The sequence below is a fragment of the Hippocampus zosterae genome, chromosome 3 (assembly GCF_025434085.1).
Source record: "Hippocampus zosterae strain Florida chromosome 3, ASM2543408v3, whole genome shotgun sequence".
Classification (NCBI taxonomy): Eukaryota; Metazoa; Chordata; class Actinopteri; order Syngnathiformes; family Syngnathidae; genus Hippocampus; species Hippocampus zosterae.
In genome coordinates this window covers 2857699-2881131 of record NC_067453.1, presented here as the reverse complement: position 1 = coordinate 2881131, position 23433 = coordinate 2857699, and the positions used below count along the sequence as shown (strand labels likewise).

The following is a 23433-nucleotide window of genomic DNA, read 5'->3' as shown; positions in this document are numbered from 1 at the left end:
CAATTACAGACTGAAGGTATAAAGGGTAAACGTCAACTCTGGTAATTGATTTACTCCAACGTACAAGTATGAAGAACACGTCGCACGGCAAGACCAGCCTAATAGAAACCTGCGTGAGAACAAAAGGAATAAACAAACAAATGAAAATAATTAAATGCCTCACTGAATGACAGCATGACCTTTGCAAGGGGCGTACAAGGCAGGTTGCATACGAGACAAAATGGGAAAAAGCAGAGCAGGATCAACACCGTCTTGTAACATGCGGTGAGGTTCATGACTGGTGAGGCATTACTTCCTGGGAGTCTGAAATAAAAATATGAATCCAAAATAGATATATTTTGGATTCATATATTTATATATAGCATATTTTTCACTTTTAATAACCTTCAATAAAACACGTCTTAATTCAGTTAAAAAAATATTTTTTACTATTTGTTTTCAAAGCTTTTCATTTTTATGTTCTCAAGTGATTCTACATGGTTCAACAATGTGATAGCAAGAAATACAAAATAACAATTATTAATTTATTAATATAAACTCAAGTTCATTGTTGTTGGGTTGTTGATTCTTGGAGAGGTTTTGAAGTAAAAAGAACATTTGATCATTCCTGAATATTTAATATGAATGACCCGATTACAAAATTACCGGTACCTAGACATCTGGTATCATAACTGCAGGTCTGATGTTTCTCACAAATCAATCCACGTCAAAATCTGTAAAGAATTGGATGAGTTATGAATTTATTGGACTCAAACATTTACCTCAGTACAAGTGAATGGAAGAGATCGCCGGGGATTCCAAGATGATGACTTATGGCCTTTTCAAACTTCAAACCTTTTTGTCGTTCGTGATTGTCGGTTAGACGACCAGATAAATATCATTCCGTGTCATTGACCGGACGAGATGTCACACTATTACACTACCATCAAGATTCAGGCAACCAGGGGAAGGTCCATTGAGGAGGCTGGACAAACAGCTTAAGTCATGTTGAATTATTTGCATTGCATTGTTTTCTAGTCAATCAGAAAATGACAAATTGTGGAGGACCTTACGGTGCACGTGGACCATGTGAGACTTGTATAGCCGGAGCTCTGGGGACTCTATTAACTTTTTAACCATTATTCCAAGCCATGACACTGTTCACTTCAAGTTTTATGACACATTGTGAAGCACTGTTTATTTTGGAGCCTTTCGTGGAGAAATGTTGAGTCTTCAGCACAATAACAACCAGTCTAAACGCGTCTGCAAAAGCTGGAGCCATCCTCGGGGTCTGATTCTCATCAAAACCCTGATGCGAACATGGATATGCCTTAAGGACTTGATGGATGAACTTCAGACCAAGATCAAGATCAGTATTAACCTTTCAAGACTGAAGTTTCACGAACCATGAAGCCGTTGGATCCAATAGTGGATGCACAAATTGAGACTAGTCTTGACTTGGAGTGATTGGCCAATGATCATGGAGACCAGCTAGAAACCCTTTAAGCTGGTGTTGTAAAGCTATCAGTACCTGTTGAAAATTTGGTTAAAAAGGGGAAGATTTGGAAACCCTGTACTGGCAGAACAACATTTGATGTGTGAGCGCCGCAATCTAAATCTGCCATGGTGTTGAGACCTTTTATGGAGTACAAGGTTTCAGATCCTTGACGTTCATTTAATCCGAATCAGAGGGAGCATTGGTTTTTTTGTTGTTGTTTTTTTTCTCTCATGTACATCAAACATTCACACAAATAGTTGATTGTCTTTTGATAGATTTTATTTGAGCTAATAAAAACAAACAAACAAAAGTTTGCACAGCTATGTCTTACAGCATCCAAAAGAGTTAGGTGGTATTGCTCTGAAATACAGTAATCCCTCACTTGTCGCCTGGCCGCAATAAGTGCAAAACCACGAAGAAGGGTTTACACCCCACTAGGAATGTTTTTGTAAGTGTATGTAGGTACCCATCCATCCATCCATCCATTTACAGATCCGTTTTATCCTCACAAGGGCCGTGGGGCATGCTGGAGCCTTTCCCAGCTGTCTTCGAGTAGTAGGCGGGGATACACCCTGAACGTTGCCAGCCAATCGCAGGGAACACAGAGACAAACAACTATCTCTGCTCACACCCACACCTAGGGACCATTTAGAGTGTTCAATCAGCCTGTCATGCATATTTTTGGAATGTGGGAGGAAATTGAAGTACCTGGACACCCCCCCCCCCCCACACACACACAGGAACGAGGAGAACATGCACAGGAAGGCTGGAGCCCGAGTCGAACGTTGCACCTCTGCACTGTGGAGTGGGCGTTCTAACCAGTCGTACCACGCCTTTGCCCCTCTCTCTCTCTCTCTCTCTCTCTCTCTCTCTCTCTCTCTCTCTCTCTCTCGCTTTTGCGCTCACTTTTGGTCTGCTCAAGATAGCCCCCCCACGCCCAAACGGTGGACTGAAGCCGTGGTAATTGAAATGTGATATAGCGAGGGATCACTCTCTTTGATTATTGAGTTGACAACATAAAAAACCCCTACATTACTGGCTTCGCTTTGACACTACAGAGAAATCTTGTGGCTGGTTGTGGAGGCAAAGTGCTGATCCGGTAACATTAAAATCCCAAGTATATTCACCTCTTTTGTCCTCCACCTCCACTTATTTGAAAAAATTTATTTTCTTGTCTTCAAATTTGGAATCACTTAACATGTTTCTTGGGGCGACAGACCAACTCTGTTCAGACTCCGATCTCAGCTCATCTTGCCTTCCCCTCCATCCTTGCTCGATGGCACATTTCCTTTGTGGGCTGGGCTGGCCCTCAAAATTCTTAAAGATCTCTAGGGTGCCTCCACTTTTGCCTCTTTTCTAAAGTTAATTGAAGTTTTCATGACCTCAAGGACATTTTTTAAATATCTCCAAATTTGTTATGTTCACACTTCGTGGCTTGCTTTTCCAACAATTTCCAAACAACTTTTTTGAACCTCTGCCATCATTAATGGGTGCTGGGTATGCTATTTATGCTCAGATTTACAAAACTGTCTGTGATTCATCATTGAATATTCTCAAAACTATATGACAAAATGATTTACAACAAGAAAATGTCATATAGTTGCAGGGAAATGTTGCAGCATCATCAATTTGTGCAAAACACAGCTTTAGTTCATGGAGAATTCCTCATAGAGCCCATGATACTAAAGGCCGGTTGGTCAAAATATTTAACATGGTTTCTACCTTTTGGGAGCGGTGAATACAGGTTAAAGCTGACAATATACATATGTTTGGCTTTGCCCTTCATTAAATTTGTAATCTTCCGGTATTTTAGACCTCCGGTCTAAGGTCACACAGGTCTATATAGCTGTGAATGCAACCTTGCTGGCCAGGAGGCTGATTCTGCTGAGATGGAAGGGGAGCTTTCTTGCCCCTCTGGGACATTTTGTGCTGGGTACACCTTCGATCCTTGGCCGAAGTAGTGTGCTTGACATTATTGTCTGAAGAGGATGTGGAAGACATCCACATTTTTGGCCTTTTGATAAGAGGTATCCTGCTGTTTGGTGTTTGCTGTTTCCTGATCTATTGCAAAATTCAGCCGGCAGAAGAAGCTTCATTGGAAGGGTACAAGCTGGCGGCCTACATGGAAGGTGGGGTGAGTGTGATCAACACTCAGACTCATGTGTTAACCGAACTCAGACGCAAAGGGTTGCGGTGTTGGACGCGCTTCGCAAAACTGGAAAAGCCTGGGAGTAGTTGTACCGACCTAGAAAATTGATTGACTGATTGATCAAGAATTCGGCAGATTGAAATTGCAGACAGCCTGACCCCAAAGCAATTGTTTTCTGGACTTTCCCCTGGATGGAAAAACACATGTCCGCAACTATTCTATCTCCTTCCCCCCTGCACTTCTGCTCAGGCCTGTGACTGATAAGGACTTGGCCTTGCAGCTGCAGGCGCAATGTCAACGTCCTCGCTAGATTCCTATTCCCTGCCCCGTCGCACAGCTGGAGATGCTTCACACTCCACTTTCTCAGATTGAAACATTTTGCCACCTTCCTCCCATCCCTCCCCCACCCTGTTCATTACATGTTAAGTCTCGAGAATTGTTTTACTGTATTTTTAAATGTATGCTACAGTGCTGTCAAAAAATATTTGTCCCCATCGTGATGACTGTGTTCTTCGCATATTTATCACACACAGGGATTTCGGTTCACCAAACTAATTTTAATATACGACAGAGACAACAACAAAAGGAAATACAAAATGCTGTTTTCAAATGACAATTCAATTTACGAAGGAACAAAAAAATAAAAAATAAAAACACTTTCTGACCCTGTGTGAAAAACTAATTGCCCCCCGAACCTCATAGTGGGTTGTGCCAACTTTGGCAGCAATAACTGAAATCAAGCCATACTTTACGTTCTGTCTCCCCCATGTTGGTTATTGATGTCTTGTTTATATTCCTCTAAAGAGTTTTAAACTGGGAAGTCCTTGTGTGTTTCTTGCAGACCTGGCCAATAACTCTGATTCTGAACCTGTTCACCACTCCTTCCAGCTCCTTCACTCAGGGAGGCGCTATCTAACTATGCACACTAAAACCAGCAGACATTGCAGCAGCTTCTCAATAACTTCCTAAAAATTGACTTGATTTTTAATTCCTGAGTGAAAATTTGTCAATTTCTGCCAATTTGACATTGTGTTGTGACAAATTTTGGCATATTCATTGTTTTTACATTGTCACGCTGCGTTATTTGCAGAACCATTGTTGATCTTCATGATTGCACTGCTTGTCAAGTTAAATTGCTTTTGGACTCTCTCGATCAAGTTCTATCATACCATATCATACCGCACGTTAAATCTTTCATTGGCTCTATACTTGTGTATTTATGTCCAAAATGTACATTTTGTTCTCTGTAGTGTTACAGTTGTTTCACCTCCTGAGAATAAATTGGGCAAATAACGATGATTCTGATTTTCATTTTCACACAGACATTATGCGTACGATAAAACGTAACAAGTGAAAAGCTGTGTTGCCAGTCACATATTTTACTAGAAAGAGCTGATAACTCGATTAAAAAAATTTTGAGGGGATAAATTTCACGACAACACATGATTATTTCAACAATAATGTGCTGTGGTATCGTAATTGTTACTGATTGACTCAGAGGAGACCAACCGGTTTGTCCTCTTTGCAAAGCCACAGGAGCCTTCATCAGGTACACCACCCAGCTCATTGTTGTCGGACAGATAATAAAAATAATAAAAACAGCTGTTTGAAGACATTTTTGGACTCCGCGTACCTACATATAAGATTCCAGCAGCAGTGACCTTTAATTTATTCACATCAAAGTGACTCAATTAATACATTAATTACAACTTGGCAACATGACAAAGAAATACTGAATGGCAATACTGACCGAATAAAAACCACTACTGTAATTATTTGAAAACCAAAAAAAAAAAAAAATCAAGTCAGTGCTCCACCTTCAGAAGGGCCCCTTAATGGTGGTCGGTCCAGTGATTTAAGATCACTGGTAACGACTGTGAAGACAACAGAAGAGAGACGGAAGCAGGACTGTCAACAACGCAAGGCCTCAGAGGGTTTCCAAGAGCAAACTTGAGTGTGTGTGTTGAGTACTATCGCCATCCTGAAGTGTTTTCAGGGAACACAACATTAATGTTGGACATGTTTGGCACTTTCTTCTCTTTTGATGTTCAAAGATTTTTTTTTTTTCGGCCCAAATGGCTAACATTAAAACTGCTCTTCATGTCTTTGAGTCGAAAAAAAAAACATCTACTCCCACTGACAAAGCTTGCTGTGGTGACATGCTCCATTTCGTCAGCTTCATTATCCTGACAAGTGACAACGGCACAAAAAAAGTAACATTGCAATTAATCCTTGGCAACCTGGAGATAAGCACAGTTGAGTTCAGAACTGTCACGTCCCGTGCCGGCCAGTAGGTGGCGGGGTTGTCCCTCTACCTACTGCACACCTGTTTTCAATCTCGGGGTGATGTTTATCCCTTTATTAAGAGACTCCGGCAGTCCTCTCACTGCCGGAGAATTCCTCGCCGAGCCATTACTCTCTCGTACTCTATTTTTCGCTATTGCTATTTGCCTCGTTGCATACTTGCCTTACGGCCTATACTTGTTGCCCACTTATTTCGACTTTCGATATTTCGCATTTGCTACTATTACCACCAGCGCGATTATCTCCTCGCGTTTGTTTCAGCCGCGAGCGTTTTCTGTTTGTTTCCTGATCCTTATTTGATCAGCGTTTTCTGTTAATTTCCTGATCCTTATTTGATCAGCGTTTTCTGTTACCGTTTTTCCCTGTCGGGCTCTTTCTGTTGTTTTTTCGTTCTGTCATTTGTAACAATACTCTCTCTTGTCTGCTTTACCTGGGATCCAACTTATTTAATTCATTGTTCTGCTCGGAGCGACTTTTTCCCCTCGAGCAGAACGGGACAAGAACTTGGGGGGAAAAACTAAGTCTGTCCGTACTTGCAGATGCATGACATGCACAAGAATAGGCCAAAGTTCTCACGCTCTTGAGGCGATGGATGGTGGTTCATAAACAATCAAAACAAAACGTTATGCTTTAATTGAGAGCAATTTTCCTACAGAAATAAAAAAGTCACAAATCAAACGAATGTCCGAAGCCATTTGACGAGAAAAATATTTTATTGTTTTCTGACAATAACAATGCATTGCTTGGTGTCACACACACGCACCACCGGACACACAAACACCACGCACCCATGCCCACACACACACACTTTCTTGGTTGGTTACTGTTTCTAAGTCTCCATTAATTCATTCATTCATCTTCCGTGCCGCTTGATCCTCACTAGGGTCGCGGGGGGTGCTGGAGCCTGTGTAGGGGCTTGTCCTCCCTTTGATGGTCCCTCTTCCAGCGCCTCATCTTCTGTTCCCCATTGTCTGAGACATTCTCTGAGTACGTCATCCGTCAGAACCTTCTCCTTGATGTATATATGGAGCTTGGATGTTTCGTCCAGGACAGTGGCTCTCACACTCACGAGTCGCTGGCCTCCTTCCTTTCGGCTTGCATACAGTCTCAGGGTGCTGGATTTGGGATGGAAACCTCCGTGCATGGTTAGGAGCTTTCGGGTCTTAACGTCCGAGGTCTGGATCTCTTCCTTTGGCCACCTTATTATTCCTGCAGAATATCTGGCAGGTCATAGCTGTTTATTGCCCACGTCTTATTCGTGCCATTGAGCTGGCTTCTTAGGACTTGCCACACCCGGTGGAGGTATTTGGCCGTAGCTGCTTGAGGTACTTGTCGCTGTCCACAATATCTGCTGTTGTTCCTTCAGGGAGTGAGACCCCTTCAGTGCAGACGACCTTGCCTCTCTTAGTCACCATCCGACTACATTTCTCAAGCCCGAATGGCATCCCGATGTCGCTGCTGTCGATCCTGGTTGTGTGGATCAGGTAGTCTATGTCCCTTTTGCTCTTAGCATACAGCTTTATGTCATCCATGTAGAGGAGGTGACTGATCGTAGCTCCATTTCTGAGACGGTATCCATAGACTGTCTTGGTGATTACTTGGCTTAGGGTGTTCAGTCCTATGCACAACAGCAGTGGGGAGAGCGCATCACTTTGGTATATGCCACATTGATGGACACTTGGTTAAGTGGCTTGCCATTGGCTTCAAGTGTGGTTTTCCACATCCTCATCGAGTTCGCAACGAAGGCTCTTAGGGTCCTGTTAACCTTATACAACTCCAAGCAGTCAGTGATCCATGGAGCAGCATCGTAAAAAACAAAGACCATCATAAAGTTCGTGATGTGGCTCAAGGGTCTTGTGTGTTTCGTGAACAAAGGCCACAAATATTCGAGGAAGTGGAGAAACATTTGTATCTCTGATACGATTTGTGGCAAAACAAGACAATTGTATCGGGATTTGATAAAAAAGGATCCGAGTGATGCTCCTGAAGAGTTTGATTTTAAAGCTAGCAGAGGATGGTTCGAAAAGTTGAGGACAATAAGTGATTCGTCATGGGGAGGCAGCCAGTTCAGACAAGGAAGCTGCCGAAAAGTTGAAAGTTGAGTTTGAAAATCTCATCAAGGCCGAGGAATGTCTTCTCCAGCAAATTTTTAATATGGTGATCAAGGCCGAGGAATGTCTTCTCCAGCAAACTTTCAATATGGTGAGACTGGACTTGTGTGGATAAAGCGGTTCAGAAAATGGATGGAGAGATTTTTGTTTTGTTTTGTTTTGTTTGTTTATTGAACATAAAACATATACAGTAATAATTTGACAGAAAATAAGGTAGATAAAAAAAGTAAAAAGAAAGAAATCAGTCTTCATTCAACACAGTTATTATGTTCAAGGGAGTAGGATGAAGTAAAAAACTTATCTAGTCCTACCCGTTATGTGTTTGATATAAAAATGATTTAGTAGATATAATCAGAAAAGAAAAAGTAAGAAGTCTCCATTAAGGCTCATACTTTACCCTTAACCATGATATTTTTACAACTTTTGGTTTGTATCGGGATTATATACATCCTCACCCTGGCACTCTTGTGTCAATTTTCTCTTGTATTCATAATGGTTATTTCAATACCTTTCTCTATTTATCAACTCAGTTCTGATTTATCATTATATTTAATGTTTAGAATTTATCATTTTAACTCTGATTGATGTAGGTTGTTTGTACTATTTTTTTAAATTTGTTTTTGAACTCAGCAAGCGATTTACTCATTTTTAGGTCCGTTTGGAGATTATTCCACAGATTAACACCTTTGCTAGATACACTTCTTTGCTTGATGTTTGTTCTTGTTTTGAGATTTTTGAATAAATTGGTACCTCTTAATTCATAGTTTCTTTCTCGAATTTCGAAAAACTTCTGAATGTTTTGGCAGAGCAGGTTTTTGTGTGCTTTGTACATTAATTGGGCAATTTTAAAGTCGACCAGGCCATAAAATTTCCATCCATCCATCCATTTTCTGAACCGCTTAATCCTCACTAGGGTCGCGGGGGGTGCTGGAGCCTATCCCAGCCGTCTTCGGGCAGTAGGCGGGGGACACCCTGGATCAGTTGCCAGCCAATCGCAGGGCACACAGAGACGAACAACCATCCACGCTCACAATCACACCTAGGGACAATTTAGAGCGCCCAATCAGCCTGCCATGCATATTTTTGGAATGTGGGAGGAAACCGGAGCACCCGGAGAAAACCCACGCAGGCCCGGGGAGAACATGCAAACTCCACACAGGGAGGCCGGAGCTGGAATCGAACCCGGTACCTCTGCACTGTGAAGCCGACGTGCTAACCACTGGACTACCGGGCCGCCGCCATAAAATTTCATCGTATTTAATTTGATAAATAGTGCATTTGTGGGTTCCGTATATTTTGATCTATTAATAATTCGAATTGCTTTTTTTGTAGTTTAAGAATAGGGAGTGTGTTTGTTTTCCAGGCATTTCCCCATATTTCCACACAGTAGGTCATATATGGTAATAATAATGAAGTGTATAATGTGTACAAAGATCTCTTATTTAGCACTTCCTTGGTTTTGTCGAGGATCCCTACGGTCTTGGCTATTTTTATTTTTACGTTATCGATATATGGTTTGCAACATAGTTTTGAGTCTATTACTAATCCAAGAAACTTGGTTTCATACGCTCTTTCTATTTCAATTGAGTTTAACATAATTTTAGCTTGGTGTTTGATTGGTCTTGTGCCAAAAACAATTAACTTCGATTTTTTCAGGTTAAGTGACAATTTATTTCTGTCAAACCAGTTTTTTAATTTGATTAATTCGTTTTCTACAGTTGTCAGGAGCTGTTTCAGATTTCAGAACAGTAGAAAGTTGTATCATCAGCAAATAGGACACATTTAAATAGTTTTGAGACCTTGCAGATATCATTTATATATAAGATGAATAGTTTTGGACCAAGCACTGACCCCTGAGGAACTCCGTGAGTGATTTTCAGTTGATTTTTTATTGTCGAGTTGCACGTACTGATATCTGTTTTCTAAATAACTTTTTATCCATTTATAAGCTACACCTCTAATGCCATATCTTTCTAGTTTTTTTCAAGAATATACTGTGATCTATTGTGTCAAAAGCTTTATTTAGATCTAGGAAAACCCCAACAGTAAATTCTTTGTTGTCTATATTAGTGGCTATTGCTTCCACAAACTCCATAACTGCCATTGAGGTGGCCCGTTTTTCCCTGAAACCATATTAATTCTCACTTAACAGCGCATGCTTTTGTATAAAGCTATCAAGTCTGCGAGAAAATAGTTTTTCTAATATTTTTGAAAATTGTGGTAGTAGTGATATTGGTCTATTATTTGTAAACAGATGTCTTTCTCCACTTTTATAACTTGGAATAACTAGCGATTATCATTTTTGATGCAAAGATACCAGCTTTGAATGACAGGATGCATTTGTGCGTGAACGGTCGCACTACATATTCTATATGTAGCTGCTTTATTATTGTCATATCAACATGAAAGCAATCAGTTGACTTTTTATTTTTAAAAGTTTTTGCAATATTAGATACTTCGTCTTGTTTTACAGCAGTAAGGAACATTGTGGAGGAGTTTTTTTCTACGTATCTATCTATTTCAAACAAGTTTGTTGGATCAGGAATTTGGTTTGCGAGGTTACTGTCGATGTTTACAAAATACTCATTAAATTCAGTTGCTATTTCTGCAGTTTTTTCCAAAATAGTATTTTTGCCTTTGATAAAATACTCTGGATAATCCATTTTTTTAGGACTATTTCTGATTACTTGGTTAAGTATTTTCCATATTTCTTGTGTGTTACCTTTATTCTGCTCTAATAGTGCATGATAATGATCTCTTTTACTGGTTCTTATAATATTTACTAGTTTATTTTTATGGGTCTTATTTTTTTTCTGCTTCTTCAGTTCTGAATTTTAAAAACAATTTATATAAATTGTTTTTCTTTTTACATGCGTTTTCTATGCCTTTCGTTATCCATGGCTTACTTGGGTCTTTATACTTTTTGGAGACTTTAGTTAATGGAAAATGTTTATCATATAAGGAGATTATGGTAGACTGAAATACTTCAAACGCTGTATTTGTGTCTTCGTTTGAGTAGACCTCGGTCCAGTTTTGTTTTTCTAGGTCTTGCTTAAAAGCATCGATGGAGCGTTGGGTTCTTAGTCTTATTTCTGTTATGTGAGTTGTTGACTTAGCTTTTCTATCAAAATAATTATGAAAAACTGCAAAGACAGGTAGATGGTCACTTATATCATTCGTGAGAATTCCACTTTCCATTTTATGATCAATCTTATTGTGGTGTATTAACCATCATAGTTATTTGTATGTTGTTTGGACGCATTGACTTCGCGTACTTTGTATTGCTGTCTGCTGCGCATGCGTGAAATGTTACCTGAAATGCTAAGCCTCTTCCCCACGAGGTTAATGGCGGAACTCGATGGTTGAATACATAATAGAAAGCGCGTGTGTGTGCCTCGTCATTTCAAGACACAACACTTATTTATAAATATGTTATCTATTAATGTGGCCATATCAACTGTTATTCTGCTAGGTTTCAGGATTACTGGGAAAAGGCTGTACATAGTATTTATGAATTCAGTTGTTTTTTGTGTCCATTTGGGTTTAATAAGTTAATGTTAAAGTCACCACACATTATTCGTGTTTTCTTATCGTTGCAGTAGCTGAGCATATCTGTTAGTTTTTTGATTGAATGTGTCAATACATTATCCTGGTGTCCTATAGATACAACTTATGATGATATTTGATGCCTTTTTATTATGTATTTCAATGGTTAGACATTCCATAAGGTTTTCAATTGTGTTTGTCAATCTCTCGATTTTACTGCATTTAAGTGCTTTGTCTACATATATTGCAACCCCCCTCCTTTTTTGTTTTGTTTTGTTTTTGTTTTACCTATTAGTTTATACATTTCATAACCTTCTATTTCCATTTCACTTGTTTTATTTTTGTCAAGCCAAGTTTCAGATCTGGCAATTATTTTAAATTTAAGATTAAGATATCCTTTATATGTCCCACACCGGGGAAATTTACAGCCTCCAGCAGCAAGAATGTAGGTAGAAAGAAGAAAGAAGAAAAAAAAACAACAAACACCGTTCAATTAAGTGCAATATAAATACAAAATGGGTAAATCGCAGTGCTATTTACATTTGTCCTTCACATCATTTAAGTATTATTATTATTAATTATTGTTGTTATTTTTATTCAGCAGCCTGACAGCAGTCGGTAGGAACGAGCGTCGGTATCTCTCCTTCTTGCAGCGCAGGTGTAACAGTCTCTGGCTGAAGGAGCTACCAAGTGCTGTCAGGGCGGGCTGGATGGGGTGGGAAGGACTGTCTATCATAGCTTTTAGCTTAGTTAGCATCTTTCTGTTGCCCACCTCCTCCAGAGTGTCAAGGGAGCAGCCCATGACAGAACTGGCCTTCCTGACCAGTCGCTCCAGTCTCTTTCTGTCCCGGGCTGAGATGCTGCCTGACCAGCAGACAATGCCATAATGGATGGCCGAGGCCACCACCGAGTTATAGAAAGTCTTAAGGAGTGACCCCTGAACCCCAAAAGACCTGAGTAGGAAGAGTCGGCTCTGTCCTTTCCTAATCAGGGTGTCCGTGTTTGTAGACCAGTCCAGTTTGTTGTTCAGAAGAACACCTAGCTACTTGTAGGAGGTCACCCTCTCTATGTCCATATCCTGGATGTTCATCGGTGCTGGTGAGGACTGTTTCCTGCAGAAATCCACAACCACCTCCTTAGTTTTCCTAGGGTTGATCTGGAGGAGATTCTGCTGGCACCAGTCCACAAAGTCTTTTGTCAGTCCCCTGTACTCCCGATCGTCCCCCTCTGTAATGAGGCCAACAATCGCAGAGTCATCGGAGAACTTCTGAAGGTGGCAGTTTGGAGTGGCGTGTCTGAAGTCCGAGGTGTAGAGGATGAACAGGAATGGAGCCAGAACAGTCCCCAGCGGCGCTCCTGTGCTGCAAAAAAGCCTGTCCGACTCACAGCTCTGCAACCTCACGTACTGCAGCCGATTTCTGAGGTAGTCTATGATCCATGCTGTGAGAAGGTGGTCCACTCCGGCGTTCTGCAGTTTGCCTCCCAGTACGTTGGGCTGGATGGTGTTGAAGGCACTGGAAAAATAAAAAAACATGATTCTCACAGTGCTCCCAGCCTTCTCCAAGTGTGACAGCACTGAGTGGAGGAGGTAGATAATGGCGTCTTCCACGCCGATGCCAGGCTGATAGGCAAACTCTAACGGGTCCAGTGCCGGACTCACCAGCGGTCGAAGGTGGGCGAGGACGAGTGTCTCCAGCGTCTTCATCAGGTGAGACGTCAGCGCCACCGGTCTGTAGCTGTTCAGCTCCTTAGGGTGGGGGGTCTTGGGCACTGGGACCAGGCACGAAGTTTTCCACAGCTGCGGAGCTCTGCCCAGCTTCAGGCTCAGGCTGAACATGTGCTGGACAATGTCACACAGCTGGTCAGAGCAGGTCCTGAGGAGCCGGGAACTGATCTTGTCCGGACCTGCTGCCATCCTCACATTCATCTTCCTCAGTTGGTTCCTCACCTGCTCTGTTGTGACAGACAGGCAGGAACCAGGTGACAGAGGAGGGGGAGGAGAAGAAGTCCTCAGTGAGAGTGGTTGCAGTTGGTGGTTGGGGGAAGGGACAGACTGGTTGAAAAAACGGTTCAGTCCATCTGCCCAGTCGTTGTCCTTCTCCTTCTCAGTCAATGTCTTTGGGCTGTCATGGCATGAGATGGTTTTCAGGCCCCTCCAGACACCAGTGACATTGCTGGCCTTTAACTGGTCCTCCAATTTCATCCTGTATATAGTGGACATTATAGTGACAGTAAGGACAGTAAGGCGGTTTTATCGATGAGAGCCATCAGGCTTACGATAATTTTCAGGAAGAAATTGGGAGATGTAAAGTTTCCAAGATGGTTCAGGGATGGGAACTTATTGATTGCGTGTAAGGATGAGGCGCAAAGGGAAAAGGCGTGTCAGATGAAGGAAATTAGAATGTGCCAAGTGGTGAGTGTGAGCACGGTACATGTACGGGGTGAATAGAGTAAAGTGGTGATTTGGGGGATACTGGAGGAAGTAACAATGTATGAAATTTGTTCAAATATCAAAGGTGGAAAGTTGAGGCAGGCATGGAGGTTGCAAATTACGAGGGAAGTGGAGAGAATTTACAGTAAAAGCGCTTTGCTGATGTTTGAGGGGAGGCTCCCAGAGAAAAGTGTTGCTTGGCTATGTGACATACAGTGTAAGGGCGTACATGACTCGCGATTAAGGTGTTTTAAATGTCAAAGAATTGGACGTACTCCTATGACATGTCATGGAAGGAGAAGGTGTGCAAGGTGTGGGGAGGATTATGACAATAACCAATGCAATAATGAGGAACAACAGAAATGTTGCAATTGTGGTGGAAATCACTGTGGCATATGGCTGGTATGAGGTAATGAAGGAGGTTCAAGATCAACAGGTCAGGGAAAAAAAACGGGATGACGCGGAGGCTGTTTGTATCTTGAGCCAGCAGAGTGTGGGAGTGTGTGAAGCCAGAAGTGAGGAACAGCAGAAGAAAAAAACAGAACAATTGAAGGAGGAGAAAGTTTGGATTGATGTCAGGTCACATATTACTACATTCATTGCAAGGATGATAAATGCAATGATGGGGATAACACAGATCATAGGGCAGCGTAGAATTATCTTAATGTCAAACAATTAACGTGGGAGGAGGTCAGAGAAAATGTGGGTGGGAGGTTTAGGACGACTTATCAATGGGCAATAATCATTGCTCAATATTGAGTTACATTCAATACGTTTGTCGAGAGAGTGGGTTTTCAGTAAAGCAAGATGGGATCAGTTTAAATTTATGAGTGAAAGGTAGAGTAGGCACATAGATCACAAAGCAAATATTGACGTTATCAATGAGGAAATTAGGGAGGTGATATTCAGGGCTACTGTGTGTGCTCAACCAAGATGCAAAGGTCATATGAGAAGAACGGACAGAAGAATACATGACAGTTGTGAAGGAAAGGAAAGAGGCTACAAGGCCTGATAAAGAATGCTTACTATTTAGACATTGTTGGAGTACATGAAATTGCAAGCGGTGTTTAGGAAAGTTGTCAAGGAAGGAAGAAAGAACTTCAGGGATTTTTCAGGTAAAATTGGAAGAACTCCAATTAGGCATGTTTGGGGAATGATTTAGAGAATGAGGGGTGAAAGAGGGAAAGGAAGTATCCAGTGTTAAAAGATGCAGAGGAGATCCATCCATCCATTCTCTTCCGCTTACCTGCAGTTGGGTTGGGAAAATAGCTTTTGGAAGCCCTAATTCTCCTTTCCTCTGCCACTTCTTGCAGCTCTTCCCGGGGGATCCCAAGGCATTCTCCGGCCAGGCGGGTGACATAGTCTCTCCAGCTCGTCCTGGGTCATCATTGAGGCCTCCTGGGTCGCCCGGAACACCTGACGAGGGAGGTGTCCCGGAGGCATCCTGATCAGGTGCCTGAGCCACCTCATCTTGCTCCTCTCGACGAGGAGAAGTGGCTCGACTCTGAGCCCCTCCCGGATGACCTTTGCTGAGAAACCTTATCTCTCAGGTGGAGCCTGGACACCCTGCAGAGGAAAGTGATTTCGGACACTTGTTTGCAGAATCTCGGTTTTTCGGTCATGACCCACAGCTTGTGACCATAGGTGAGGGTAGGAATGTTGATCGACAGGTAAATCAAGAGCTTCACCTTTTGGGTCAGCTCCTTCTTCACCACGACAGACTGAAACAAAGATGCTGCACCAATATGCCTGATCTCCCGCTCCATCCTGCCCTCCCTTGTGAACATGAAGTTGATGAAATGTTTTAAATGATGTTGAACTCCAAATCTGGCTCCCTGGCCCTTGAGTTTGACACCTGTCAATTACAGAATGTAAGTATTAGGGGGAAATGTCAACTCTCGTAATTGATTCATGTATGAAGAACAAATGTCGCACAGCAAGACCAGCCTAATAGAAACCTTTGTGAGAACAAAAGGAAAATAAATTAAATACCTCACCTAATGACAGCATGACCTTTGCAATGGGTGTACAAGGCAGGATGCGTCTTGCATTTGCACCTGCGATGCAAGATCGAAAACAGCAGAGGAGAATTAACACAGTCCAATAATGTGTAATGAGGTTTATGACTGGTAAGTCGTCAGAAATAAAAATATGAAGCAATAGTAAATGAGCATATTTTTCACTTCTGACCTTCATTAAAACACATCTAAATTCTGGTAAAAAATGAATTTTTGAAAATTTGTTTTCAAAGCTTTTAATTATGTTCCAAGTGATTCAACACCATTCAACAATGTGATCGCAAAAAATACAAAAGAAAAATCAATATACACTCAAGTTCATTGTTGTTGGGTTGGTTTTTATTGGAGATTATTTAAAGTGAAAAGAACATTTGACCATCGCTGAATATTTAATATGAAAGCCCCAATTATAAAATGACCTAGACAGCTGCGATCATAACCGCATGTCTGATGTTTCTAATCAGAATCAGAATCAGAATCAGAATCATCTTTATTGGCCAAGTATGTAGAACACACAAGGAATTTGTCTCCGGTATAACACGCTGCACTAGTATCATCGTAAACAACAAAATCATTGAACCATTTTAGAGTAACCACTAGTTTTGAAGTACCATTTTGTGGTGCAAGAAGAGTGACTGTCAGTGACTGTTTAAGGAGTTAATGGCTAGAGGGAAGAAGCTGTTTAAGTGTCTACTGGATTTGGTGCGCATGGATCTGTAGCGTCTGCCTGAGGGGAGTGGCTGAAAAAGGTGGTGGGCAGGGTGCGGGGGATCCAGGAGGATTTTCCGTGCCCTTGTCTTGATTCTTGCAGTGTGCAAGTCCTCAAGAGTGGGTAGGGCGGTGCCAACGATTTTTGCTGCCGTCCTAACTGTCCGTTGAAGTCGGATTTTGTCCTTTTTTGTGGCGCCCCCAAACCAAACCGTGATGGAAGAACACAGGATTGATTCGATGACTGCAGTGTAGAACTGTCGTAGCACCTCCTGTGGCAGGCCATGCTTCCTCAGCAGCCTCAGGAAGTACATCCGCTGCCGGGCCCTTTTCAGGATGGAGATGGTGTTGACTTCCCACTTCATGTCCTGGGAGACTGTGATTCCCAGGAACTTGAAGGTCTCGACGGTTGACACAGGGCAGTTGGATAGTGTGAGGGGCAACTGAGGAGAAGAATGTTTCCTGAAGTCCACGATCATCTCTACAGTTTTGAGCGTGTTCAGCCCGAGGTTGTGTCGGCCGCACCAAAGCTCCAGCTGCTCCACTTGTTGGCGGTACGCAGACTCGTCGCCGTCTTTGATGAGACCGATGACCGTGGTGTCGTCTGCAAACTTTATGAGTTTGACAGCTGGATCTGTTGAGGTGCAATCGTTTGTGTAGAGAGAGAAGAGCAGTGGCGAGAGGACACATCCCTGTGGGGCACCAGTGCTGGTAGTGCGTATTGATGATGTTGTTGCTCCCAGTCTCACCTGTTGTGTCCGTCCCGTCAGGAAGCTGAGGATCCACTGGCAGATCGTAGGGGACACACCGAGGTGGAGTAGTTTGGGGGTGAGGAGTTCTGGGATGATGGTGTTGAACGCAGAGCTGAAATCCACAAACAGAATCCTTGCGTAGGTCCCTGTGCTGTCGAGGTGCTCGAGGATGTAGTGCAGACCTATGTTGACTGCGTCTTCCACAGACCTGTTTGCCCGGTAGGCAAACTGGAGAGGGTCCAGCAGGGGTCCAGTGACGTTCTTTAGGTGATTCAGCACAAGGCGTTCAAAGGACTTCATGACCACAGACGTCAGGGCGACAGGCCTGTAGTCGTTCAGTTCCGATGTTGCAGATTTCTTGGGAACTGGGATGATGGTAGACTGTTTGAAGCAGGATGGGACCTCACACAGCTCCAGGGATCTGTTGAAGATTTGTGTGAAGACCGGAGCCAGCTGGTCAGCGCAGACTTTCAGGCAGGAGGGGGACACTTTGTCGGGCCCCGGAGCTTTCTTGATCTTTTGCTGCTTGAAGAGCCGTCTCACGTCCTGTTCGTGGATCTGTAGTGGAGAAAAAGAGGGTGGGGGGCTAGGTAGAGTGGTTTCTGGTAGAGGTGGGTGTGTGTGGGAAATGGGGGTGTCCTTTTCAAATCGGCAGAAAAACATGTTTAGTTCATTAGCAAGACCCTTATTGTTCACTGTTTGGGGGGATGGCATTCTATAGTTAGTGATTGCTTTCAGGCCATTCCATACAGATGCAGAGTCGTTAGCAGAGAACTGGTTTTTCAGCCTCTCTGCATAGCTTCTCTTTGCGATGTTAATTTCCTTTGTCAATTGGTTTCGGGCATGTTTGTACAGTGCCCGATCTCCACTTCTAAATGCGGCCTCTTTCTCTTTCCTGAGTTGCCTGAGTTTGGGAGTAAACCATGGCTTGTTATTGTTGAAGGAGCAGAACGACTTCGTTGGTACACACATGTCCTCACAGAAACTGATGTATGATGTTACAGTGTCTGTGTATTCATCCAGTGTGCCCGTTGAAGTTTCAAAGACGCCCCAATCAGTGCAGTCTAAGCATTCTTGTAGAGCTAGCTTTGCTTCATCTGTCCATTTTTTCACAGTCTTAACAACCGGTTTAACACATTTGAGTTTCTGTCTGTATGTAGGTATTAAGTGGATTAAATTGTGGTCAGAAAGACCCAATGCTGCGCGGGCGACCGATCGGTATGCATTTTTGATTGTTGTATAGCAGTGATCTAGAATGTTGCCTTCTCTGGTGAAACAGTCTATGTGCTGCTTATATCTGGGAAGTTCACGGTTAAGATGTGCTCTATTAAAATCGCCCAAAATGATCAGGGGTGACTCTGGGTATTTTAGTTCGAGTTTGTTTACTTGTTCGGCTAGCGTTTGTATCGCCGTGTTAGCGTTAGCTTGTGGCGCAATGTAAACACCGACTAGTAAAAAGGAGGTGAACTCACGTGGCGAGTAGAATGGCTTGCAGTTTAAAGACAGCGACTCCAGGTCCGGGCTGCAGTGTGCGTCGAGCTTCGTGACATCAGTGCACCATTCTTCGTTGATATAGAAGCAAATCCCACCACCTTTCGATTTTCCCGATAGCTCCGTGTCGCGGTCGGCTCGGAGAAGGCGGAAGCCGGGTAGATGTAGCGCGGGATCTGGATGGCGGTCACTGAGCCAGGTTTCAACAAATCAATGGTAACAAATCAATCTGGGTCAAAACCTGTAGAGGAGGGGTCTCAAACTCAGGTCCTGGAGGGCCGCTGTCCTGCTTGTTTTCCAAGTCTCCCTGTTGGAACACACCTTATTAAAATGAACAGGTTCAATGTCAGGCTTCCTCAGAGCTTGCAGATGATCTGATCATTTGAATCAGGTGTGTTGCAACAGGGAGACTTGGAAAACATGCAGGACAGCGACCCTCCAGGACCCGAGTTTGTTTGACACCCCTGCTGTAGAGAATTGGATGAGTTGTGAATTGATTGGATGCAAACGGTTAACTCAGCATGAGTAAATGGAAGAGATCGCCAGGGATTCCAAGATGGTGACTTATGGCCTTCTCAAACGTCATGACTTTTTTGTCGTTCACGATTGTCACACCGTCATAAATATCAGATAAATATTACACCAGGCTGGGGAGGCCTTGCCCCTGCACCTTCAATGACAAAAGGTGAGTTATTTTCCACGATTTAACCTCTGCTGTGGCCAAGTGCAGGGTGGCATTTACGTGGGTAAAGACAGAGCTTCATTCCTGAATTAATGACAAATTTGTCCTGTGGTATGGCCTGACTACTTGCTTTGTAAACCCGGAGAAGGCGTTGGAATTTGTTTGCAAAAAAAAAAAAAATAATAATAATAATCAGATGTCCCTGGGCTCGATGGATGGCTGAATTTCTTTGTAAGGGTATGTTGCTTTTTCTTTTTGCCAGTGATGTTAAACTTCAGCAAAACGGTTTTGTTAATTTTTAAGGAATTCTGCTAGTGGTTTTAATTTGTTGAGGCAAGGTAGCACACACCCAATTTGAGGGTGCTTCTGCTCAGAGTAGTGGGGTTCTCTTGTGCTTGTTTTGGTGTTTTGGGGGTTACCATCGAGGGGAGCCAAATGAGGTGGCTCGCGCATCAGAATAGGATGTCACCTGGATGCCTCGCTGGTGAGGTGGTCCGGGCATGTCCCACGGGCAGGAGGCCCCGGGGTCGACGCAGGGCACTCTGGAGAGACTATGTCGCCCAATTGGGCTGGGAATGACTCGGGATTCCCCCGGGAAGAACTGGAACAAGTGGCTGGGGAGAGGGAAGTCTGGGCTTCCCTAATAAAGCAGTTGCTCCAGCGACCCGACTCCGGATCAGCGGTAGAAAAAGGAATGATGGATGGATCGATGACCATATTTTCCAGATTATAAATCACTGTTTTTTTTTCATATTTTGGCCGGGGGTCTGATTTATACTCCAGAGTACAGGTGTCAAAGTCATTGTTGTACCTTTATCACATTATTTGCATAACTATCATTGATCTTTACGACTGCACTGCTGGTCACGTAAAATTGCTTTAGGCCTCTCGGGATCATTTACACAATTTTTATTTTATCAGTTCTCTCATTCTATGGGACATAATCTAATTTCTCAATGTAACCAAACTTCTGGTTTATGTCCAAAATGTACATTTTGTTTGCTGTAGTGTTAGGGTGGCTCCACCTACTGGTGATAAATTCATTGTGTATTTTAATTATTATTTTTATTTTCACACGAAGATTATGGGTGAAAAATAATAAAATATGTAACAAGTGAAAAGCTGTGTTTTTTTCAGCCACATATTCTACTAGAAAGGGCTGATAACTGACATCATGGCACATGATTATTATTTCAACTCATGTGCCATGTTATCGGAATTGATACTGACTGATTCAGAGGAGACAAACAGGTTAGTTCTCTTTGCAAAGCCACAGTGCCTTTCATGAATAACACCACACAGCTACTTGTTGCTTGACTTATTGAAAAAAAAATAAACATGTTTCCAGCTGTTTGAAGACATGTTAACGAGTCCACATACCTGCGCATAAGATTCCAGTGGTGGTGACCTTTTTGTGCTCTACTAATTTGAAAATGATTCAATTAACTGATGCCTGACAGCTTGGCATCATGTCAAAGAAATGCCGCTTGGATATACCCACTGAACAGAAACCACTGACTGCAATTGTGTGAAAACAAAAGAGAATAAATGAAATAATTCACCTTAACAAGGGCTCCACCTTAATGGTGGCTGGACAAGTGATTTAAGCTCTCTGGTAACGACTGTGAGGCGACAGAAGAGAGACAGAACCAGGACTGACAACAACGCAAGCCTGAGAGGGTTTCCAAGAGCAAACTTGAGTGTGTGTGGTGAGTACTATCGCCATCCTGAAGTGTTTTCACGGAACACGACATTCATGTAGGACATTTTTGATGTTGCGCTTTGGACACTCAAGTGAAATATGAACTCAGGTTTCATTGTATCACACACTTCCAAACCAAACGTACGACATAAATGTTTTAATCACGGACAAAAAGTGCATACCTGCAAATGTATGTGCTCTCAACATATTTCATAACACATTTCTAAATGAAGTCGTGAAATGTCAATCCTTCAAGAGTGTTTGAACAATCAAAAATTGACCAACTAATGTGACTTTATTGTATTGTGTTATTATTCCAGCACAAAGGACTCTCATGTTTAAAAATTACTATTCCAGGATGGCACGAAACGGGTGAAAAGTGAACCAATATTTGGTGTAAGAATCCATGTCGTGCATTTTTTCACAAATATCACAAAGATCATATAATGTATTAATGTATTTTAAGCGGGCGGCCCGGTAGGCCAGTGGTTAGCACGTCGGCTTCACAGTGCAGAGGTACCGGGTTCGATTCCAGCTCCGGCCTCCCTGTGTGGAGTTTGCATGTTCTCCCCGGGCCTGCGTGGGTTTTCTCCGGGTGCTCCGGTTTCCTCCCACATTCCAAAAATATGCATGACAGGCTGATTGAACACTCTAAATTGTCCCTAGGTGTGAGTGTGAGCGTGGATGGTTGTTCGTCTCTGTGTGCCCTGCGATTGGCTGGCAACCGATTCAGGGTGTCCCCCGCCTACTGCCCGGAGACAGCTGGGATAGGCTCCAGCACCCCCCGCGACCCTAGTGAGGATCAAGCGGTACGGAAGATGAATGAATGAATGAATGTATTTTAAGCTAAATCAGGGTGGCCCAATGGTCCCAGCAATGCAGAGGTGCAAGGTTCGATTCTGGCTGCAGCCTTCCTGTGTGGAGATTGCATGTTCTCCGCATGCCTGCGTGGGGTTTCTCCCGGTACTCCGATTTCCTCTCGCATTGCAAAGACATTAATGGCAGGTTAATGGAACACTCCAAATCTCCAAATCAGTGAGGGGACGTGAAAATGCTGGACATCCACTGTGTTTTACAGTGCAAACCTTTGTTCACAAATAGATTGTGAAGACAAAGGCTTTTTCAAGGCGAGATTCTGTGTGACCATGGACTTTGAAGTGCATGTTTGGTGCTGGCAGGGAGTCATGACTCTTCTTCCCAGTCGCAGTCCAGGTTTCTCAATCCAAGACATGGGACCTGGGCCTCACCAAACTGAGTGTGTCCAAGCAGCCATTTCTCCCATCATGTTCACAAGATGGACTTTCTTTCGATGTACGTTTACCGTCCCTTTTCATTGTCTTTTTAGGACATCATCAGCTACAATGAGCATTCTCAAGGTGCTCACTGTTGCGCTTGTGCTGTTTGGTAAGTCATCAAACCCTCAACTAAAAAGTAACAGAGTAAGTGAAAAGTCACAATGGAACAAAGATGTCAACTCTTTTTTTCACAGGAACCAGCAGTCTATCTGCGAAAATCAAGAGACAACTGCCATCAAATGCAGGTTTTAGGCCATTTAGAGGAGGACCACCTGGTCCACCAGGACCAACCGGACCACATGGCCCACCAGGGGCAGATGGTCCACCAGGACCACCTGGGCCAGGTGGTCCACCAGGGCTAGATGGCCACCCAGGACCACCTGGACCAGATGGTCCACCAGGGCCAAATGGGCCACCCGGACCACCTGGACTAGATGGTCCCCCAGGACCACCTGGACCCGATGGGCCACCAGGACCACCTGGACCAAATGGGCCACCAGGACCTCATGGACCACCTGGACCACCAGGACCATCTGGACCACCTGGACCACCAGGACCACCTAGTGCACCAGGGCCACCAGGACCTCCAGGTCCTCCTGGACCACCAATAAATTATCCATATTGGCCTCCCTTTAACCATGGGCAACCTCGGCTACCACGACCTTGGCCACCTGGTCCATATCCATATTTGCCACCTGGTCCACCACCATATCAGCCACATGAGACACTGCCACCAACACCTGATCCAAATTTTCTTTCGAATCACA

General features: G+C 43.2%; 1 protein-coding gene and 1 long non-coding RNA gene across 51 annotated transcripts in view; one reads left to right on the top strand and one right to left on the bottom strand.

Annotated features, from left to right (window-relative positions):
* LOC127597772 (uncharacterized) overlaps positions 1-11157 on the top strand; it is a 33000-nt gene extending 21843 nt beyond the window's left edge. Inside the window, exon 2 of the long non-coding RNA XR_007961735.1 lies at positions 11087-11157. This is a non-coding gene — a long non-coding RNA (uncharacterized LOC127597772). The remainder of the gene's footprint in view (positions 1-11086) is intronic.
* Positions 1-23232, bottom strand: part of LOC127597729 (uncharacterized) — a 52253-nt gene extending 29021 nt beyond the window's left edge. For 47 of the 50 annotated variants that reach the window (XM_052061085.1, XM_052061049.1, XM_052061068.1 and 44 more), the window contains exon 1: positions 22948-23222. In XM_052061085.1, the coding sequence (XP_051917045.1) occupies positions 22948-23199 (252 nt within the window). In that variant the 5' untranslated portion in view covers positions 23200-23222. Of the gene's footprint in view, positions 1-22947 lie in introns of all 50 variants that reach the window. The other 3 variants (XM_052061038.1, XM_052061032.1, XM_052061037.1) reach the window with 3 other exon arrangements.
* Between the last annotated feature and the right edge of the window lie 201 nt (positions 23233-23433).